The sequence below is a fragment of the Ceratotherium simum genome, chromosome 18 (genome assembly GCF_057802395.1).
Source record: "Ceratotherium simum simum isolate JZ-2026a chromosome 18, ASM5780239v1, whole genome shotgun sequence".
Lineage (NCBI taxonomy): Eukaryota > Metazoa > Chordata > Mammalia > Perissodactyla > Rhinocerotidae > Ceratotherium > Ceratotherium simum.
Genome location: NC_141917.1, coordinates 29,444,455 through 29,464,847, shown reverse-complemented (window position 1 = coordinate 29,464,847; position 20,393 = coordinate 29,444,455). Strand labels below are relative to the sequence as shown.

The window sequence follows — 20,393 nt, the reverse complement described above, 5'->3', positions numbered from 1 at the left end:
GCTAGCTCTTAATTTCATTGATTTTTTTCTGTTATTTTTGAGTCTCTGTTTCAGTTATTTCTGCTCTGATTTTATTATTTCCTTCCTTGTACTGATTCTGGGCTCTGTTTGCTCTTCTTTTTCTAGTTCCTTTAGGTGTACTGTTAGAAGGTTTATTTGAGATTTTTCTGGCTTTTTTGAATTTCTTATAGTATATCATAAGCCTCTTTGGGGTAGAGACAAGTCCATACAAATGAGTCACTTTTTTATACTTTAGCACTTTTACCACTAAGCATGGAAGGTTGCATGCATGCACCAGTTGTAACTTTTCAAGGGGACCTAGTAAGACAATGGCTAGGCCAGGCCAAAAACTATGCCTTCAAGCAGAGCCTTTTGTGCATATGGTGGAAAGTATATGTGTGGGATAGAAAGTTTTTAAGGCTCCTAAGACCACATGAGTTTTACCCCACCCCCCTGTGTCTCTGCCAACAGGTACAAATCTGCAGCAGTGGCAGCCAGCATCATCACGCGCTCCCACCCCCTGACCCCTGCCCAGAGGCTGGTGGGCTGGACCAACCACATCCTCCAGACAGGGGGTGCTGCACACCTCAAGCCCCACGCCTTCCAGCAGCTGTGGTATGAGCAGTACTTGCTCGACGTCTTCTTGTTCCTGCTGGTGGTCACTGTGGGCACCGTGTGGCTCTGTGGGAAGCTGTTCGGCGTGGCGGCCAGGTGGCTTTGTTGGCCCAGGAAGCTGAAGAAGGCTTGATGCCAAGGGTATCCTGGGGGGCTGTATTTGAGGGAGAGCGACCATTTCATGGGAGCTTCCCACCTGATCTCCACATCATATCCACTTGCTAATTTTGCTACAAATTACTGCTCACTGGCTGCTCCCTATGATCAGATTTCTTTACTCAGCACTTGTGGTCTTCTATATTTGCCAGTCAGTAAGGGCTGTTCTGTGATTCTGTCCCTGAGTCATTTGGACCAGTGACTCTCAGACTTTAAGCCTTGAAGCCCACCTTCCTTATCACACCCCTCTTCCAGACACTGAGCCTGAACCATTCCAGTCTCCATGGCTAGTATCTTCTGAGCCTCTTTCTCTCTCTCCCGCCTCCACCACTTGTCATGGAATAAGACCTAAGATGCGTGCTTTCCTAAATGTTGCATTTTTCATTTGCTACTTCTGCAAACTCTCTTAAATTAAGGAAACCTGTCCTGCACATATGCCTTCAGAGCCAAACCACCCTTGCAGGACAATGTGTATCTCCTGTCTTGGTTCCCACAGAGAGCTCCTTCTTGTCTGGTCAGGCATGGAGCCTGCAGGTTCATCATGGGCTGAAGTGGCCTTGGTCTCCACGTTTCATAGCAGTCAGCTCTCTTTCAATTTTCCTGTTAAGCACTCAAAGTCATGAGAAAAAGGTTATTTATTTTTAATCTAAGGGTGCGTTTGTGCCTCTTGAGGGTTGAGCCTTTCTATATGTGATATATTCTTGGGAATTGCATCCACTTAATAGTAATAGAAACCAGGAAAAAAGGGGATATGACAGCTTTAGAGTTTTCTTCTCTTTTCTTTCTTTCTTTTTTTTTTCTCATGTAAAAGACATCTGCAGGTAGGCAGGCAGTGCATGATTGCCATTGTTGCTCCATGATGTATTCAAGAGTTCAGATTTCCTCTTTGGTTGATCTGTCTTCCTTAATATATGGTTTTCATCCTCAAGGTCACCCTAGATTTTCATGATGGTCTTTTTTTAAGCAGCTGGCACGTGGTAATTTGGGCAAGACAAGTGGAAATTGAGTAAAGTGAATAAAGCAGGTCCCTGCCAGCTGAGTTGCCTTCTTTAAAGAGATTTCCCAGACTCTCCAGCTACCCAAAGACTCCACTTAAACCCCTTTGACCAGACCTGAGTCGTATGAACACTCCCAGCTGCACAAAAAGTCTTAGAAATGGCTCCCACCCCCAGCTGCTGGGGTGGGGTTCTTAGAAAGAAAAACAAAGGACAATGAATGATGGGAGGAAACTAGCGCCTTGACCACATGTGGAGTGCAGGCAGGGAGGGGCTGGATTGGAGGTTTTGTTCCACCTGTGACCCTGTGACTCAGTGACCTCAGGGGTAGTCTTACAACCACTGTAACTGCTTGTGGGTGGAAAGCAGACCTTTCAGAGTGGTGAACATGCAAAATAGGAACAGCAGTCATTTACCATGGTGATGTGTATTACGCTATCCAAGTCCTTTCCTCTCATTTCTGCCGTGTAGTGGGGTAGATATGTCTAATCAGCCCAACCCAAAGAAGCAGGCACCAGCAGGGGCGATCACAGATGGAGAGGGAGCCGTTGTGCAAATGGAGGCAACAGCAACAAAACCTGCTGCCTTCTCCAACCCAGGCACAGGGCTTGGGGAGTGGAGATGGGCTGGTTTTAGCCCCCACTGGTCCTCCCTGTGGGCATGTCCTTGCAAGAAGAACCTGCCCTAGCACATGGTGGTCCTGGCTGTTGGACCCTCCCACCCAGGGTGATTCTATGCCCATGCAGGCAGAGGGGGGTTTGATCGCTAAGGTATTCTCTTGGGATATTTTGTTTTACGGGCATTTTTTCTTGCCCCTAAGACCTAGGGAGGCTCCTTTCTCCATGCCAGCCTTTAAGTTAGTTAATCATTTATTTTTTATAAGTATTCAAATGAAATATTCAGAACTTTAGACACACATATGTCCAGAGTGGATTTTCTACAAATTTCATCTCAAGATAACAGTAAATAATAATCAGATAGCACTTGCGCTAGAGATTTAGGGTTTTTCTTTTTCCTGATTAAAAATTCAAGATGAATTTTGAGAGATCTTTTTGTGTTAGGACAAATGCAAAGAAGAGAAGCTTCCACAAACAAGGGCTGTGGACACCTCCAGGTGATGGGGCCCCCTCCCTCGTCTGTAAATGAGATCCTTGAGAGGGATGGCTCCCAGTGACCACTCTTCCTTTCTCATTTATGGTATTGAGAGGTGAGCTTGGTCCTCTACAGAGATTTTACAAACGAGCAAGCCTACAAAATATAACAGGAAAGGGTGCCAGAAAAGATGGAAAGACCAAATGATAGTTTATTTCACATCACTCTTTCCCCTTGTTATAATTTGTCTCCAGGAATTTTACTGAGCTGGGCTTTATTGTTCCGTATTCCTTTAGTGACGATTTATGAACTTTATATTGTCTTAGAACAAAGATATTGTCATTGGGAAATCAACTAGCGACAAGGAACAGAAAGTCTCAGTGGAGGGACTTAAGTCAGTGGCCTTCCACCTGGGCTCTCTGTACCTTCATGTGTGTGTGAAGACTTCTCCAGAGCTGCATGGTACAGAGCATCTGGAGATGATAAGTCTCTAACTGCGCGTACTCTAGTTTCGTAACAGTGGTCTGCCTAACAATGTATGGTGTTTGGCTGGTGGAGTCTCTTTCCTGCCACACTTTTCACAATTTCCTGACTCTTATTTTACAAAGAAATGTATACCTTTTACCCATCCCTACTCTCACTGTGGTGCATTGCCCCAGGGTGGAAAAACAGGGGTACCAAATGCAGAGTCTGAAATCTAGTGACTGAGCAAGAAACCTTTTGTCATTAAAATGATTTGCAATTCTTTGTTTTTAACAAAATTCAAGAATAAACTGTGATTTTTCAGCTGCTTGTCCGTTAAAAGTAACTTTTGATGATGGATTGCTCTGAGATTTTTGGCATAATATTCAGAAGGTTTTCAAAGAATTGATGCACATCATTTTCAAGATGCTCATAACAAAACTTCTCTATTGTGCTACTTACTGATGTGAATAATTATTTCAATGTTTACATAATGAAGAGATATAGATATAAACTGTCTCATTCCAGAAGTATAGAATATTTGTCTATGAGTTAATTTGCAAAGAATTGAAAAATAGCCCCTTATCTCATTGTGAGATGTGTATTTTGTGTTTGGTAATCATTAATCAAATTAGAAATATGTTTATGTTTCTTTGACTAATTTGATGCAATTATTAAAACTTAGAATGAGAACTTGGTGAACACCTGCAACTCTTAGAGCCTTATTGTTATAGGAAATAAGAATATTAATTTTAATTAGAATATGTATTTTTGATGCTTAAGCGTATAATAGAATACTCACTACAATTCTTTCAAGCATAAACATACATAGAGTAGAATTAAATTCTCTGGGGAAAGTGGAATAGAAACAAATTGAAGAAGAAAATGGAATGATGTATGATTTGCCACTGATAATTTGAAGCTTATTTATCTATGTCAAGAATGGATGATGGTATCAAACTGCTGAGACATTTATGACACTCCATCTATTGAACAGAGTGATGTGTTTACTTTAAAATCACAATATTTCAATGCATCAGAAAACATCCTACTCAGTTATTTAACTTTTGATGAGAAATTTTAAAGTCAATTGAAAAATTTATTCTTACTAAAGTATTGTTAGGTATAGTTGATAAAAAAATTGGAAATCACAATTTTTTTGTCATTGACTTACACAAAAGGAGGGTTATTTTTCCTACATAAAAGTAGATGGGAAGTAAGCGACTGCTGGCATTGTTTTAATAGCTGTATAATGTCAAAAAGAGTGTGTTTACAATTCTTGCCCATTAACTCATGGTTGCAAGATGGCTGCCCAGCTCCAGATGTCATATCCATGTTCCAAGGAGAAGAGGCCATGTGAGCTACATGTACCCCTTTGATCATGAAAGGAAATGTTTTCGCATAATTACATTCCCCCCTCCACCCAGCCACGAGACTTCTGTCCTCATTGCCCAGAATTCTGTCACCTGGCTACTCAAGGCTATAAGAGAAGCTGGGAAAATCTCTGCATTGGCAGGTGGGGAGGACAAACAGAGCAGGAAGGGGGTTTGGGTTAACCAACCTGTAATGTCTGAAGCACAGGAAAATGGCTAAAAACCCTCCACAATGCTTGACAATTCATAGCACAATATTTTGTGTTCTGATGTTTTGTCCTGGTCTATATCTATACACGGAAGCAGCCTGCAATCTTGGACATGATAGAAAGTAAAACCTTCTGTCTCTTGGTTATAGTCTCTGGCAGGGCCTGAGGAAACACCTGGCCCAGAGTTGGCCTCAATGACTTTCTAAGTGCGATGGGGACCACAGGCAGAGAGAGGGAGGGGATGATCTCCATCATGGAGCCCCAGCCCTCGATTCCTGTGCAGATGAGAAGGGGGAACAGAATTGTGGCTGTTGATTCCAAGGACAGCACAGAGAGTGTTGTGTGCTGTCCTTCAGGGACTATTGCCACAATCCAGTGGGCACTAAGCCTTAAGTGGTATAAGAACGGTGAAAGTCACCCAATTTGGTGTTCTGTAGAACATATGATTTGCAAATGGACTCTCTTTTCAATGAGCAGGGCTCTGAAATCTTCTGTGCTAAAGACTTTGTACTAGTGACCAGGGGGTGAGTATCAACATCAAAATGTCCCCACACGTGCAGGAGAATGGGGACTTTAGACTTCTTAATAGGTGCTAGAATCTGAGCATTCATGCATACTGGCCCTTTATTAAACCTACCCCACTCTTTGCCAACCTCCTCCCCTTTGTCTGGCATTAAGGTTTATAAAATACTCGAGTAGATATCAGGATGGAGAAATGGAGCATGCCACAGGACCTTTTCTCCCTGCATGGCCCTTATGAACTACATGTAAATCAATGCCATACACACTATAAAGATCAACAAAAAGAGCAAATAAAGCCCACATCTTCCCACAAGTAGAAAACTCAACATCAGATTTTAGCAGAGCTATCTCCTGAACTCATGCTAGAAGAGGAGAGCTAGGGAGTCCAGAAAAACAGTCCAGAAAAGAGAAAAGGTCCACAGAGGGCCCCAAAATGACCAAAGATGTTGCCCCAAAACAGAAAATCTACATTACTTATGATAATTCTGAAAAAGAGTTCTTGTAGATCAAAGCTTTGAAAACAGGAAAGGGACCCAAAAGCATGAGGGATCCAAGGTAGCTGTCTTGGAAAGACCTCACATGTGAAGGGGATGAGGGTAAAGGGAAGGAGGGAAGCACTCTTTGGATATTGGTGATGAAAAAAAAAAAAAAAACCACTGGGAAAATGTGGGGTCCTGCAGGACAACAGGAAAGTATAAAGTCAGATAATGCAAACCTCTAAGTCCATTGCCAAACACAAAAGCCATACACTACGGAGTCTGCCGTTGCATTTATTAGTATACAATTCTGCATATCTGTAGATATCTACACCTGTCTCTCATTGGATATGTATATCATTCACTATGCTATGAATGGGAGCATGATAGAAAGAGTGACTCTTTTTCTACAATTCTATATACATAGGTACAGTGTACGTACAGACTCATTTGTCTGACATAGTTCATTCTTATCAAAACTTAGCAAATGTAGAATATTTTTCCTTACTCACAATTTATTTTTGATCAAATACAAAATGGCATATTGAAGTTGTGTGAAATGACTTCATTAATTAGTCCCAAAATAGATTGGGATTATGAAAACTAAGATATTATAGAAATTATGGAAATTGACCCTTAAGGAAATGAATGGACCAAATATCTCTTTTTTTCTTTCTTGTTTTTTTTTTCTTTGCTGAGGAAGATTAGCCCTGACCTAACATCTGTGTGAATCTTCCTCTACTTTATATGTGAGTCACCACCACAGTGTGGCTGATGAGTGGTGTAGGTCTGCATCCAGGATCCAAACCAGTGAACCTGGACCACCAAAGCAGCACGCGCTGAATTTAACCACTATGCTAGGGGGCCAGCCCCTCTCTTTTTTTCTTAACAACCATATCTATTCATTAGTTGAGTAGATAGTTGATCCTTATCTAGTGCAATGGACTTGATTAAAAACATCAAGTTGTTTGCTGTTTCAAGAGACTTATCTAAAAAATGAGGATACAGAAAGGTTGAATGTGAAGCGATAGAAAAAGAGGGTCATGCAACACCAATGGAAAATAAAACCTGAGTAGTTAGGAATAATATCAGACAAAATAGACTTTGGGTGAAAGTATTACTAGAGACAAAATTGGAACTTTCATAATGAAGATTAATTGTTTCACTGGGAAGGTATGGTACTTGAAACTGTAATTGTAAATGTGTGTGCATCTACTGATGTGGCCTCAAAGTGTATAGAGCAAAAAGTGAAATAATGAGATGGAAAATTAGAATCATAGTGGGAGAGTTTAAACAATTTTTTTATGAAAAATGTCTAACATTCACAAAAGTGGAACTTCCCACGTACAACACTTAGCTTCTATGATTACTAACTCCTGACATATTTTTTCCTTTACATTCTCACCCACTCTCAACCTCACCTCCATCTCCCACCCCGCAATATTTTGAAACCAACCCCAGACATCATCACAATTCATCTGTAAACGTTTCAGGATGTATCTTAAGAGACAAGCAATCTTGTTAAAAATAACCACAATAACATTGTAACACTCTCCAAATAGACAGTAACTAGTAAATATTATCACATATTGTGCTCCTATTTCTCTGATATTCATAAATTTTTAGAGTTTGTTTGAATAATGCCATCTAAGCTTTTAGTATTCCTGATACCGGACCCTTCACATCTCCTTCTCTGTTGGATTTTACCTAGTAGCTTTTACCATTAACATACTATATATTCTATTTGTTATTGTGTTTAGCATCTGTCTGCCCAGCAGACCAGTACCTGGAATACAATTAGCTATTACTATAATTGTTGAATAAATACATAAATTTGGAGTTAGCTAAAAAATCCTTTTTTTGCTAGTACATTATGAGAGATATAAGAATAATATATGGGCTGGAGCCTTGTGATGCCTGGTAAAGGCCCTCTTCTCTCTCTCTCACCAGAATGGGCATGGCTATGTGAAGGATGGACACATGGATGAGAATGTAATGCCTTAAATTCAGATGGAAATATAAGACCTATAGACAGAAGGCGGTAATAGTACAAACAGAATTCAAGGATATAGTTCATCCTGTAGATAAGGAATACATTGAAAGCCTTTCTCTACCTTTTTAAAAAAAATTTAATTTAAATTTTTTTTAATTGAGGTATAATTGAAATATAACATATTACTTTCAGGTGTACAACATAATGATTTGATATTTGTATACATTGTGAAATGATCACCACAATAAATCTAGTTAACATCAGTTACCAAAATAATTACAAATTTTTTTTCTTGAGATGAGAACTTTTAAGAGCTACTCTCTTAGCAACTTTCAAATATGCAATACAGTGTTATTATGATAGCCATCATGCTGTACATTACATCCCATGACTTATTTATTTTATACCTGTAAGATTCTACCTTTTGACTCCCTTCACCCGTTTTACCCATCTCCTATCCTCCACCTCTGGCAACCACCAATCTCTTCTCTGTATGGATGAGCTCAGTTTGTTTATTTTTGGTTTAGATTTCACATATGAGTGAGATCATGCAGTATTTGTCTTTCTCTGCCTGACTTATTATACTTAACGTGATGCCCTTAAGGTCCATCCATGTTGTCACAATTAGCAAGTTTTCATTTTTTTATGGCTAATATTCCATTCTACATATACCAGAATTTTTTATCTATTCACCCATCAGTGGACACTTAGGTTGTTACCATATCTTGGCTACTGTGAAGAATGCTGCAATGAACATGGGGATGTATATGTCTGTTCAAGTTAATGTATTCATTTTCTTCAGGTAAAGACTCAGAAGTGGAATTGCTGGATCATATGGTAGTTCTAATTTTCATTTTTTAAGGAAACTCCATACCGCTGCGCCAATTTACATTCCCGCCAACAGTGCACAAGGGGCCACTTTTCTCGACATCCTCGCCAACACTTATTTCTTTTCTTTTCGATGATAGCCATTTTAGATATATGATTTGCAACTACTTTCTGCTGTTTTGTATGCCGCTTTTTCATTTTTTTAATGGTTTCCTTTGCTGTGCAGAAGCTTTTTAGGTTGATGTAATCCCACTTGTTTATTTTTGTTTTTGTTGCCTTTGCTTTTAGTGCCAAATCCAAAAAATCATCATTAAAACCAACGTCAAGGAGCTTACCACCTACATTTTCTTCTAGGAGGTTTATGGTTTCAGGTCTTACATTCAAGTCTTTTCTCCGCCTCTTTTAGAGTTGCACTGAAACCTTTACTAAAGCCAGTCATATTTTGAGGATAGAAAACACACAGATGACTTCTGAGGTTTGTCAGCCCTTCCCAAGGCTGACATTACAAGGAAGCAGAATTACAAGATGCCCTCAGCTTGTGCCTGAGGAGACTGTGGAAAGATTCCCAGTCCTATTGTATGACGCTCATGCAATATTACAGTCTCAGCTTTAGAGGTTCAGTCCTCTGGGTACAGACCTGGACTTCCAGAGTTAGGACTCTAGGGCCTCTTCATGAATAAATTCCCTCCTTAAGAGGCCCTTAGAGATATAGTCCAGGACTGGTAGGTCAATTTCCTTTGGGGCTTTGTTTCAAGAGAGTAGAAACAAACTACTCCCCGGGAGTAGACACTGCTTCCAGTGAGTAGCATCCCTTGATCTTGGGACACATTTTAAGCAAGTACATGGGGAAATGGGGCATGGGGATGGCAGTATGAGGTAATTAGAGCAGTTAGACTGGAGGAGGAGTACCATAAATTCTGGAAAGATCTATAAAAGCAGACAGATTCGAATCACTTCGAGGTGGAGCTATCATCCAAATGATTTCCTAATGTCTCTACCATTCCTGGTTCTGAGTATTTTCCAAGGGGAGGAGAGTGGAGATTAGTGGACAGAGCCTGGTTAAGGATTAACTCACTAACCCCTCCTTCCTGCTGCCCATGGTTAGGGAGGGGGAGGACAGAATATCCAAAGGAGCACACACCAAGGGAGGAGGGGCAGAAGGGTGAAAGGGGACAAACAGAAGGTAAGATAGGCAGGACCTGTCTCTTACCTCAGCCCGGGGTCCCAGCCAGCGCCTTTCCTTCGCTGCCTGTGGGCTGCGTGTCCTGAGCTCCACAGGTCGCTTTGCGGGGAGCAGGGCGCAGGGTGAGAAGCACAGGGCTGGGCTCCGCAGCTTCTACAAGAGCAAGCATGGTGGGGCAGCGGGCACTGCTTCTAGTGGGCTTCCTTCTGCCTGAGCTCGGGCTCTCAGATGCCACCCAAATCCTAACACTGTCCTTGGTGCGTGAGTATTTGGGAGGAGAATGCAGAAACCAAAGCACTCAGGTGCGCTGAGGAAGCGCACTGGGACAGAGACTCATTCCCATTGTTTTCTGAGCTGGGCTTGGTCCCTGGCCTCGAAGGAGGAGAAAGGGGCAAGGGCTGCTAGGATAGCATAGAGAGGCTCTCTTCTATCCTGAGTGAAGATGATATTCCCAGAAAAAACTCCCCTCTCGTCTCCTATTCCTGCCCAGAAGGGACTTGCTTGTTCACCGAGCTGGAGCAGAATAGCTGGGAAACCTCTCCATGCTCTGTCCCCCCGGCTTGCAAGAGCTCACTCAAACCTCAGAGTTGTGGGTGGACTCCTGGCGACCCAGGGAAGACGTTCTTGGGGCTGGCCATAGAACTTTTTGAGGGTGCACTCAGACCCAAGACAGAGCAGGAAAGATGGTTTCATGACAATTGGAGGGTAGGGGTTTTCTTTGGTACAAAATCTATAGGCCTGACCAGACTAGAGATATGACCCAAGGAACTACCGACCTCTTCCACCCCTCACTCTCCTTCCACTCAGTGTCGTAGATACTTTTGAAGGATACGAGACTATTAATTCTGCATCTCTTGTCTCCAGCTTTGAGGTACAACTATCTCTTCTTTTGCTTTTGTCTAAAAGAGAATGTGCAGAGGAAAAATTTGTTACCTAAACGATATGTCCTGAGATGGAGTTTCTCATAGGGTTTTATTCAATCCATCTTTGAAAAATAGTTTAGGAATTTTAGATCAACTCCAAGGAAAGATTTAAAGTTTAGAGATACCAGAGCTTAATGGCACAGCCAGGGAATTTGCCCAGATTTTTGGACAGAAAGATTGTTTTCTCACACTCAGTGTTGTTGCTGTTTTTAGTAACTAGAAGAATCCCTGTCACTCAATTAGAAGCTGAACAGCTTGTTTTCTCTTGCTTGGTCCTCAGTATTAATATAATTAGTATAATAGAAAGGAAACAGAAAAGCTTTCACGTCTCTCAAAAAAAATAGTGAATCTGCTTTCCTGGCACAAATTGCAAACTAGTAGCAAGATGACATGATTTGTGTATTTCTGAAAACCCTCGAAGAGGCTCTTGCTCATCTGTACCCACCCTGAATGTCAGTCTCAGGGCGCGTCTTCTTCCTGGAAGTCCATTCTTATGTGGATGAGACAAACAGCAAGAGCAGCTCAACTGACATGTGAGGCAGAGGCAGGGGCACGGAATGACCATGGGCTAAGAGTTGTACATAACTCTCATTTCCCTGAGCCCAAGGCAGATTAGAGGTTAAAATCTGAGTCATTCTACCAGCCTCAAATGATTTCTCTGGCTTTGCCTCCATCCACAATTGTGGACTGCCAGCCCTCAAACTACTCTCTTCTCAGACGTTTGGCATTTGCCATTTCTGTTCTCTCCTGCTCTGGCCCCCTGTTGTCCAGGTACTGCGGATGAAACTTCCTTTTGAAGCAATAGCACTAGGCTTCCCTTTAAAATTTGGACAATGCCTCCTGGCATAAACTGTAGGAAGACCCATGAAACAGGCACTGACGTGAGGAGATTTGCACCTTCACCAACTCATGGCCTCTCTTTTTGGATATCAGTGCCCTCTTCCCAGAAGGCAGCTCAGATCCTAGAGATGCAAATAGGTTCTGGCAGGCTTGCCAATAGGCCAATGTCTGAGTTCTAAATTGAGCAAAACTCCTGCTCAAACTGAGAACTCTCGTGACAAATGTATTTGAGCCTCAAGGAATTTTAGCACTAAGTGGAAGCTCCAACCTTATCTTCCAAAGGCTGTGTCCTGTTGTCATCTATCCATCATGTTTCTGGTTCCTGTGAGGGAGCACAAACTTCCAAAGAGCAGAAACCCAGTGATAGACCTGATTTGTTATTCATTAGGAACACTGCACTTACACGTGCAGCATCATGCCAGAATTTCCCGTGGTCTAGAGATTTCTTTAGCACGCCACGTCTCCACAAGACCTCTGCTAAAATTTAGCGTCTCTCTAGAATGAAGTTCACCTTAAGGACTAACCACAGAGAAGCTCATCAATTGACGTGATGCCATGGCTCACAAGATAAAACTTTTCAGTGGAAGATGGCTATAAGTCAAGGATTTGGACACTCAGCCTCTGTCCTGGGTGCTTTGCTGGGTGTTACTCAGAGTGAGGTGGAGGAACTGACGATGCTTGTCTTCCTCTGCTCCCCATCCAGTTTCCTCTTTCCCTTCTCTTCCTCTCCTGGATTTTCTCCCCACCACCCCATCAACGTCAGACCGTCTATTCTCATCTTCACAAAATTTAAGTTGTGTATTGTTTCTAGGTGGAAGCCATTATCTACTGATGGACCAATTGTCTCAGATTCTTCAAGATCGTGGTCATAATGCCACCACGCTTCATCTGAAAGGACTTACTTTTATGTCAGGTATCTTGTCATTAACTTTTGGATTCCTCTCTCCTAGGCAATGATTACAGTACCATGAATATCATAAAGCGTAATCAACAAGTTTTTGAGTCTAACTGGGTTGAAAAATTAAAACTATGTGTGACATAAAGGCATATCTTAGATCCTAAGTTTAGCAAAACAGAGTGTTGGGACATTTATCAGACTCTGCCTACTTACTTCTACCCTCCATATATCCATATTTCATGCCTTACTTGATTCTTAACTCCAGCCCAGGCAAAACTTCCACTTATGTCCCCGCATGAACTTGCTGAATGGTGCTTTACATAAGGAGTGGAAGACATATTGGATAGATGCATTCTGGCATATTTAAGACTTCTTATATGTCAAGATCAGCTTTCGTCATAGATTCCTTTCTCCTGTTCTTAGTTTTGAAAATGAAGAAGCTCCATATTTCTGTAACTTAGATCATAGCCTGCCATTGAGATGACTTTGCACAGTCTGAGTTCAGAGGACACCACATGAGTTTGGGAACAGTGTTTGCACAAGCTAGCTTACGGAAGCATTGAATCCAAAAAATTCTACCTGAAAAGAACTGCCTTGCCCAGATGTCTAATTTATCAGCCACAGGGCAATGGTTCTTACCTCTTTTCAGAGTCCCAGAGGCCTTTGAGAAACTGCTGAAAGTTATATACCTTCAACTCCCTTAAAATGCATGCATGCAAAATTTTGCAAACAATTCAGGTGTTATTGTCCCCTGTCCCTCACTGTAGTTTATTTACAAGCCCAGATTTAAAACTGCTAGTCTAGACTATTCCATTGGGTTGATTTAGCCATCTCCTTCTAAGTGGGCATTTTTGAAGCTTTGGAAATAGCAAGATCATCCTTCTTTTCAGAGAAAAAGCAAGATAGAGGTCCAAGATAAACACAGAGTTGGATTATTGCTGATATGATTCTTGGCTCAGTGTAGTGAAATATTTAACCATTTATAAACTATATCTTTGGATATATTTTCATATCTCTTAAAATTTATTTACCACATTATTTATTTACCACTTTGCTTCATAATGTCACTTAAATGAATGACAGATGACAGTAAAGTAGCAAAGGTTTTAATCTATACATGTACTATCAGATCAAGTGACATGCAGAAACATAAGGACAAGAACACATCCTAAAAGAGACCTTAGTCAATGGCAGTCTCATCTTGCTTCCTTTTTCTAAACCAACTATCCTCATGTCTCAGTCCACCAGGTAAATGTCACTTCATGCAAATGTTCCTCCTCTTAGAGTGACAGGTACCAAGGTTACACTTTGGGGAATTGTTTTAAGACTCTCAACTGCATATCCTGGCTTAAGAAAATTCTTCAACCAAACAGCCCTTACCTTTCCCAACAGGATCAGGTTCACCTCTTACAGACGAGGTTGGCGAGACAGCCTATTAGCAGCGTTGCTACTGGCCCGTAGCCCATTGTAAATGTAGGGGGACCGCTCTTGGACCCTAGCCAGGGTGAAACCCTGATTACATGTTGTGGTTTAGAGAGCGTAATAAAATATATTTCTAGTTCCTTCTGATTTCAGAATCCATAAGAGTCAGACAAAGAGATCAAAATGCCATCTTTACCACTGATATATCTGGTTGGAGAACATGACGTTTGATCTGAAGCCAAGTATGCTTCTAATATTTCCCCCTCTTTTGGGTTAGATGACTTCTCCACCCGATCTGCAACACTGGGCAACCACAGGACTCTCTCCACATTGGGGCATGTCCTCTTTTCTTTTTTGGAATGGCATGAGTCCAGGAATCCTTTTATCTCACTGTGGGACATCTGTTGGCAAACACATTCGGCCTCTCTTCTTTATTTTCTAGACCCATCAGGTTGTCTAGAGCAGGCTATCTATTCTAGGCTGTCTAGAGCAGGATTTCTCAACCTTGGCACTATTGGCATTTTGGGCTAGATAATTCTTTGTGGTGGGGCCTGTCCTGAGTGTTGTCGATGTCTAGCAGTGTCCCTGGCCTCTATTAGATGCCAGCAGTATTCCCCAGTTGTGACAATAAAATTTTCCCCAGATGTTGCCAAATGGCTCCTAGAGGGCAAAATTATCTCCAATTGACACCACCGGTTTAGGGTAAAGTCAGTGTGTAATATTCTCTGGGTCCAGAAGCTTGGGTCTGTGTCAAGCTATCTTGTGGACCATGGCCCCTGCACGGGAGCACAGGCTCTGCCATGCACCAGGGTACCAGGCTGAGGGTGAGAGTAGGGGCTGAATTCCAGCCAGTACTCCTTTTGCCACTGGGGCTAAATCTACCCAGAGGATGGGATGCCTTTGTCAAATCCCCATAAAAATTGCTGAGATGTTATCTGTGTAGAGGGGGGCAGGCTTTTCCTAATTGGCACAAATATGCTGTATGCAACTCTATTTACAGGCATCCCTAAAGGAACCTGTCAAGTTATGTATGGGTTCCTCCTCCACTTTTTCTGTGACTCCATATCCTGGCTTGATCTGATATTTTATTTACTTGTTCAATCAGCTATTGAGTAATGTGTGTTAAACTCTCCCACAATGGTTACGAGTTTTTCTGTTTTTTCTTTTAGGTCTGTCAGTGTTTGCTTTGTATATTTTAAAGTTATACAGTGTACACACAGATTGAGGATTGTAGACTGATCTCTTTATCGTAATAAATTGTCCTTTTTTATCTCTAGTAATACTGTTTGCTTTAAATTCTACTTTGTCGAATATAGGTATAGCTATAGAAGTTTATTTTCCTTTGATGTTTACGTGAAATATTTTTTACATCTTTTAAATTTCAAACTTTGAAATGTCTGCGTGCTTATATTTAAGTTACGTCTTTTGAAAGGAATAACAAATGTGCAATTTAAAAAAATCTAGTGTGATAATCTTAGTCTTTTACTTTGACTACTTAATCCACTTACATTTCATGTAATTATTGATATAGTTAGAGCTACCATCTTACTATTTGTTTTCTATTTAACCCACCTATTTTATATTTCTTTTCCTCTTATTTTGGAGCATTTTTTTTATTATTTCAATTTCTCCTTCTATTAATTTGTTATTATAGTTTTTTTTCAACGATTATTTTATTCATTACCCTAGAGGTTACAATATGCATCCTTGATTTACTCCTCTCAATAAAAGGTTTTACTATTGCTATTTCCCAATTAGGATAGAGCCTTGGAACCTGTTAACTACACTTCTTCTTCCAACTTTTGCATTATTGTTGCCATACATCCTTATTCAACATATATTTTGAACTCCACATGACATTGCTAATATTTTTAAGATTTTGTTTACTCATTTATGCTTACTTACAAATGAATCTTTTTGTTGTTTTTTATTTCTTCCTAATTTTCTGTGTTTCCACTTGGGATTGTTTTTTTTTCTTTCTATGCCAGGTAGTCTTTTTTCCTGTTTCTTTTAGTGCATGCTTGCTGGATAATACTACTCTAAGCTTTTTGTTATTTTTTTTTTGTGTGTAAATGTCTTCTTAAAAAAATTTCTGTGGGGCCGGTCCCGTGGCTTAGTGGTTAAGTGCGTGAGCTCCACTACTGGCGGCCCTGGGTTTGGATCCCAGGCGCCCACCAACGCACCGCTTCTCCGGCCAAGCTGAGGCCGCGTCCCACATACAGCAACTAGAGGGATGTGCAACTATGACAGGCAACTATCTACTGGGGCTTTGGGGAAAAAAAAAAAAAAGGAGGAGGATTGGCAATAGATGTTAGCTCAGAGCCGTCTTCCTCAGCAAAAAGAGGAGGATTAGCATGGATGTTAGCTCAGGACTGATCTTCCTCACACACACAAAAAAACTCTCTGTTTCATTTTGACACAATATTCCACTATTGCCATCTCCCAGTACACTTAAATGTTACTTTACTCAATCACTTATACAATCAGGCAGCAAATATTATTTGAACACTGACTTTGTATCAAGCACAGTTCTAGGCCCCCTAAATACAGAAGGAAATATGATAGAGTTTCTATCTTATAGAAATTCACAGTCCCATGAAGGAGATGGATATATAATTAAAGCATTATAATATAAAGTGGTAGAGAGTTTACACTTCAGTATCTAATTAAAAATGATATTAAGAGTGAAACCTCTATTTACGGGTTCTCTAGTCTATTCTTTTTTTTTTTTTTTTGTGAGGAAGATCAGCCCTGAGGTAACATCCATGCTAATCCTCCTCTTTTTGCTGAGCAAGACCAGCTCTGAGCTAACATCTATTGCCAATCCTCCTCCTTTTTTTTCTCCAAAGCCCCACTAGATAGTTGTATGTCATAGTTGCACATCCTTCTAGTTGCTGTATGTGGGACGCGGCCTCAGCATGGCCAGAGAAGCGGTGCATCCGTGCGCGCCGTGGGTCTGAACCCAGGCCGCCAGTAGCAGAGCGCACGCACTTAACCGCTAAGCCACGGGGCCGGCCCTCTAGTCTATTCTAATGATCCATTTGTCTATGCATGTGGTAGGAATACACTGTCTTGATTACCATAGCTGTATAGTATGAATCTAGAAATTTGGTAGTATAGGTCCTTCAATTTTGTTCTTCACTTTCAGGATTGTTTTTATTATTCTTGATCCTTTGCATTTTCACATAAATTTCAGAATTAATTTGTAAAATTCTGTGACAAGGCCTACTTGAATATTGTTTGGAATTGCATTGAATCTACAGATCAATAGAGAAGGAATGGTCATCAATAAAAACAACATTGACTCTTACTGTGCATGAACATGCCTTCTCTTCATTTATTGAAATCATCTTTAATTTGTACCATCAATGTTTCCTAATTTTCAGTGAAGAATATTTTCACCTATTTTATCATTTTTATTATTCCTAGGAATTTGTTTTATTTTGATTCTATTGTAATTGATGATTTTTTTTTTTTTTTTGGTGAGGAGATCAGCCCTGTGCTAACATCTGCCAATCCTCCGCTTTTTTTTTTTCTGCTGAGGAAGACTGGCCCTGGGCTAACATCCGTGCCCATCTTCCTCCATTTTATATGGGATGCCGCCACAACATGGCTTGCCAAGCAGTGCGTCAGTGCATGCCCGGCATCCGAACCGGCGAACCCCGGGCCACCACAGTGGAGCACGCGCACTTAACTGCTTGCGCCACAAGGCCGGCCCCCAGTAATTGATTATTTTTTTAAAACTCAGTTTCCCATTGTTTATTACAATGTATATGGTAACACAGTTTATTTTTGTATTATGATCTTGTACCCTGTAACCTTGCTAAATTTACTTAGTAGGTCTTTTAGTTTTATTTTTTAGATTATATAGAATTTTTTTGTACATGCACAATGATCTAATCTGCAAATGGCAACAGTCTTGCTTCTTTCCAATCTTTATGCCTTTTATTTTTTTCTTGCCTTATTGCATTGGATAGACTATCTAATGCAATGTTTAATAGAAGTGGTGAGATTAGACATTCCTGCCTTTTTCCCTGTCATAAAAGAAAAATGTTCCATGTTTCAACATTGAGTATTTTAGTTTTAGTTTTAGCATTGATGTTCTTTATCAGATTGAACAAGTTCCTTCATATTTTTAGTTTAATGAGAGCTTAGAGAGTTGTTTGCATGTTTGCTTTTGATCGTGAATGGATTTTGAATTTTGTCAAATGTTCTCCTATTGAGATGATTTTGTTTTTCTTCCTTAGTTTATTATCTTGGTAATTAATAATGTGATTGTTGAACCTTGCATTCTCATGATAAATCTCATTTGACCATGATTTATTATACTTTTTATATATTATTAGATATAATTTTCTAGTACTTTGTTAATGATTTTTGCATCCATATTCATGGGTCATGTTTGTTTATAGTATGCCTTTTTGGGTAAATTCTTTGGTTTTGTGTCCCTTCATTCTGACTTGATCAAATGAGCTAGAAAGTGTACCTTCCACCTCTATATTCTGAAAGATTTTGTTTGTGATTGGTATGTTTTCTTCATTGGCTATTTGGTAGAATCCACCAATGAAACCACATGGGTCTAAATTATTCTTGAGAGAAAGTTTTAATTATAGATTAAATTTATTTGTTAGATAACAGGCCAGAGATTTTCTGTTTCTCTTTTTTCCTCTCTTTTATTTGTGTGTTTTTCTTCTGTTTCTTTTTTGATCAGTTGTGGTTTTCTGTGTTTTTCAAGGGAATTGGTCTATTTCATCTAAGTTGTTGAATTTATTGTTTAAATATTTTTATAATACCCCTTTATTTTCCAGGTAAGGTCTGTAGGACCTGCAGTGATAGCCTTCTCTCATTCCATCTAATATTAATTTGTGTTTTTTTTCTTTCTCATATTTGCTCAAGCTTATAAATTTTATTAATCCTTTCAGAGAACCAACTTTTTATATATTTGATTTTCTCTGTTGTCTGTTTTATACTTTATTATCTTTCACTTTTATATTTCTCATTTCCCTTTTAAACTTATTTTTAGATTAATTTTCTTTTCCTCTTCTAGTTGATTAATGGGGAAGTTTAGATAATTGATTTTATACTGTTTTTATTTTTTAATATAGACATTCAAAGCCAAAATTTTTTCTATAATCTTTTAGCTGCATCCCATGAATTTTGATATGTTATGCTTTCACCTTGCTTGGTTTAACATTTTCTCTGTCATTTCTTCTTTGAGAGTGGAGTATATAGAATATTATTGCTTAATTTTCAAATAATTTGGAATTTTCAACATATTTTAGTGTTATTCATTTATAAGTTAATATGTTATGATAAAAGAACATTCTCCATACATAATTACTTCATTTGTAAGTCTTTTGAAAATAATTTTGATTTGCTTCATCATCCAGCATATGCTCTATCTTGTAAGTATTCCACATGTAAGAATGTGCATTCTGTATTGGCTGAATGTAGTGCTACATAAACGCCAATTGGAGTAAATTGAGTAATAGTGTTTATTCCCATCATGTATGTTCTTGTGACTTTATCTGTTTATTTCTTTTATCAGTTACTGAGAGAGTATGTTAAAGTTTTCAACTATGATTGTGGATCTGTCTGTTTACTTTAGTTTTATCATTTATTGATTTAGATATTTTGAGGCTACATTACTATTTACATACATGTTTAAGATTGCTATCCCTTCATGAGCAGATTCTTCTATCATTGTGAAATGTCCATCTTAAGTCTGATGATGATCTTTACCTTAGAATCTACTTTCCCTGATACTTATATAGCCATACTAGCTTTCTTTTGTTAAGTGTTTGCACTTAGCAACTTTTTCTACTCTTTTACCTTTAATCTGTCTGTGTCTTTACATTTAATGTTTGTTTCTTGTTAACAACATAATATTGGTTCTTCATTTTTTATTAGTCAGACAATCTTTTTCTTTTAATTTAGGTGTTTATTGCATTTGCATTTTAATGCAATCATTGATACAGTTGGGTTTAGGTATACCAACTTGGTTTTGTTTTTCATTAATCACATCTGTTATGGGTTCTTCAATTCCTCTTACTTTGCCTACTTTGGCTGAATTGGGGATATGTTGTATGTATGCTGCTTTATTTTCTCTGTTGAGATTTATTTATACCTGTTTGCATGTTTGTACGTGTTTAGTGATTTCTCTAGGAATTATAATATGTATTTTTAATTTATTGATCTACATTCAAAACTTTATATCACAATACAGCTAGATATAGAAGGGATTGTCCTCATCTAATAAAGGGTATCTACAAATCCTAAATTAATATACTACTCAATGTTGAAAAAGGAATTCTCTCTTTTACCTAACACCAGGAACATGACAAGAAAGTCTACTCTCACCACTTTTCAGTATTATATTGGAGGTCTCAGCAGTGCAATAAGGCAA

General features: G+C 39.5%; 1 protein-coding gene across 2 annotated transcripts in view; it reads left to right on the top strand.

Moving 5' to 3' along the window:
* LOC101403030 (UDP-glycosyltransferase 3A1) overlaps positions 1-20,393 on the top strand; it is a 52,978-nt gene that overhangs the window by 30,145 nt on the left and 2,440 nt on the right. Inside the window, exons 7-8 of one of the 2 annotated variants that reach the window (XM_087443184.1) lie at positions 472-615; positions 12,479-12,580. In XM_087443184.1, the coding sequence (XP_087299310.1) occupies positions 472-615; positions 12,479-12,539 (205 nt within the window). In that variant the 3' untranslated portion in view covers positions 12,540-12,580. Of the gene's footprint in view, positions 1-471; positions 3,931-12,478; positions 12,581-20,393 lie in introns of those variants that run through there. The other variant, XM_087443183.1, reaches the window with a different exon arrangement.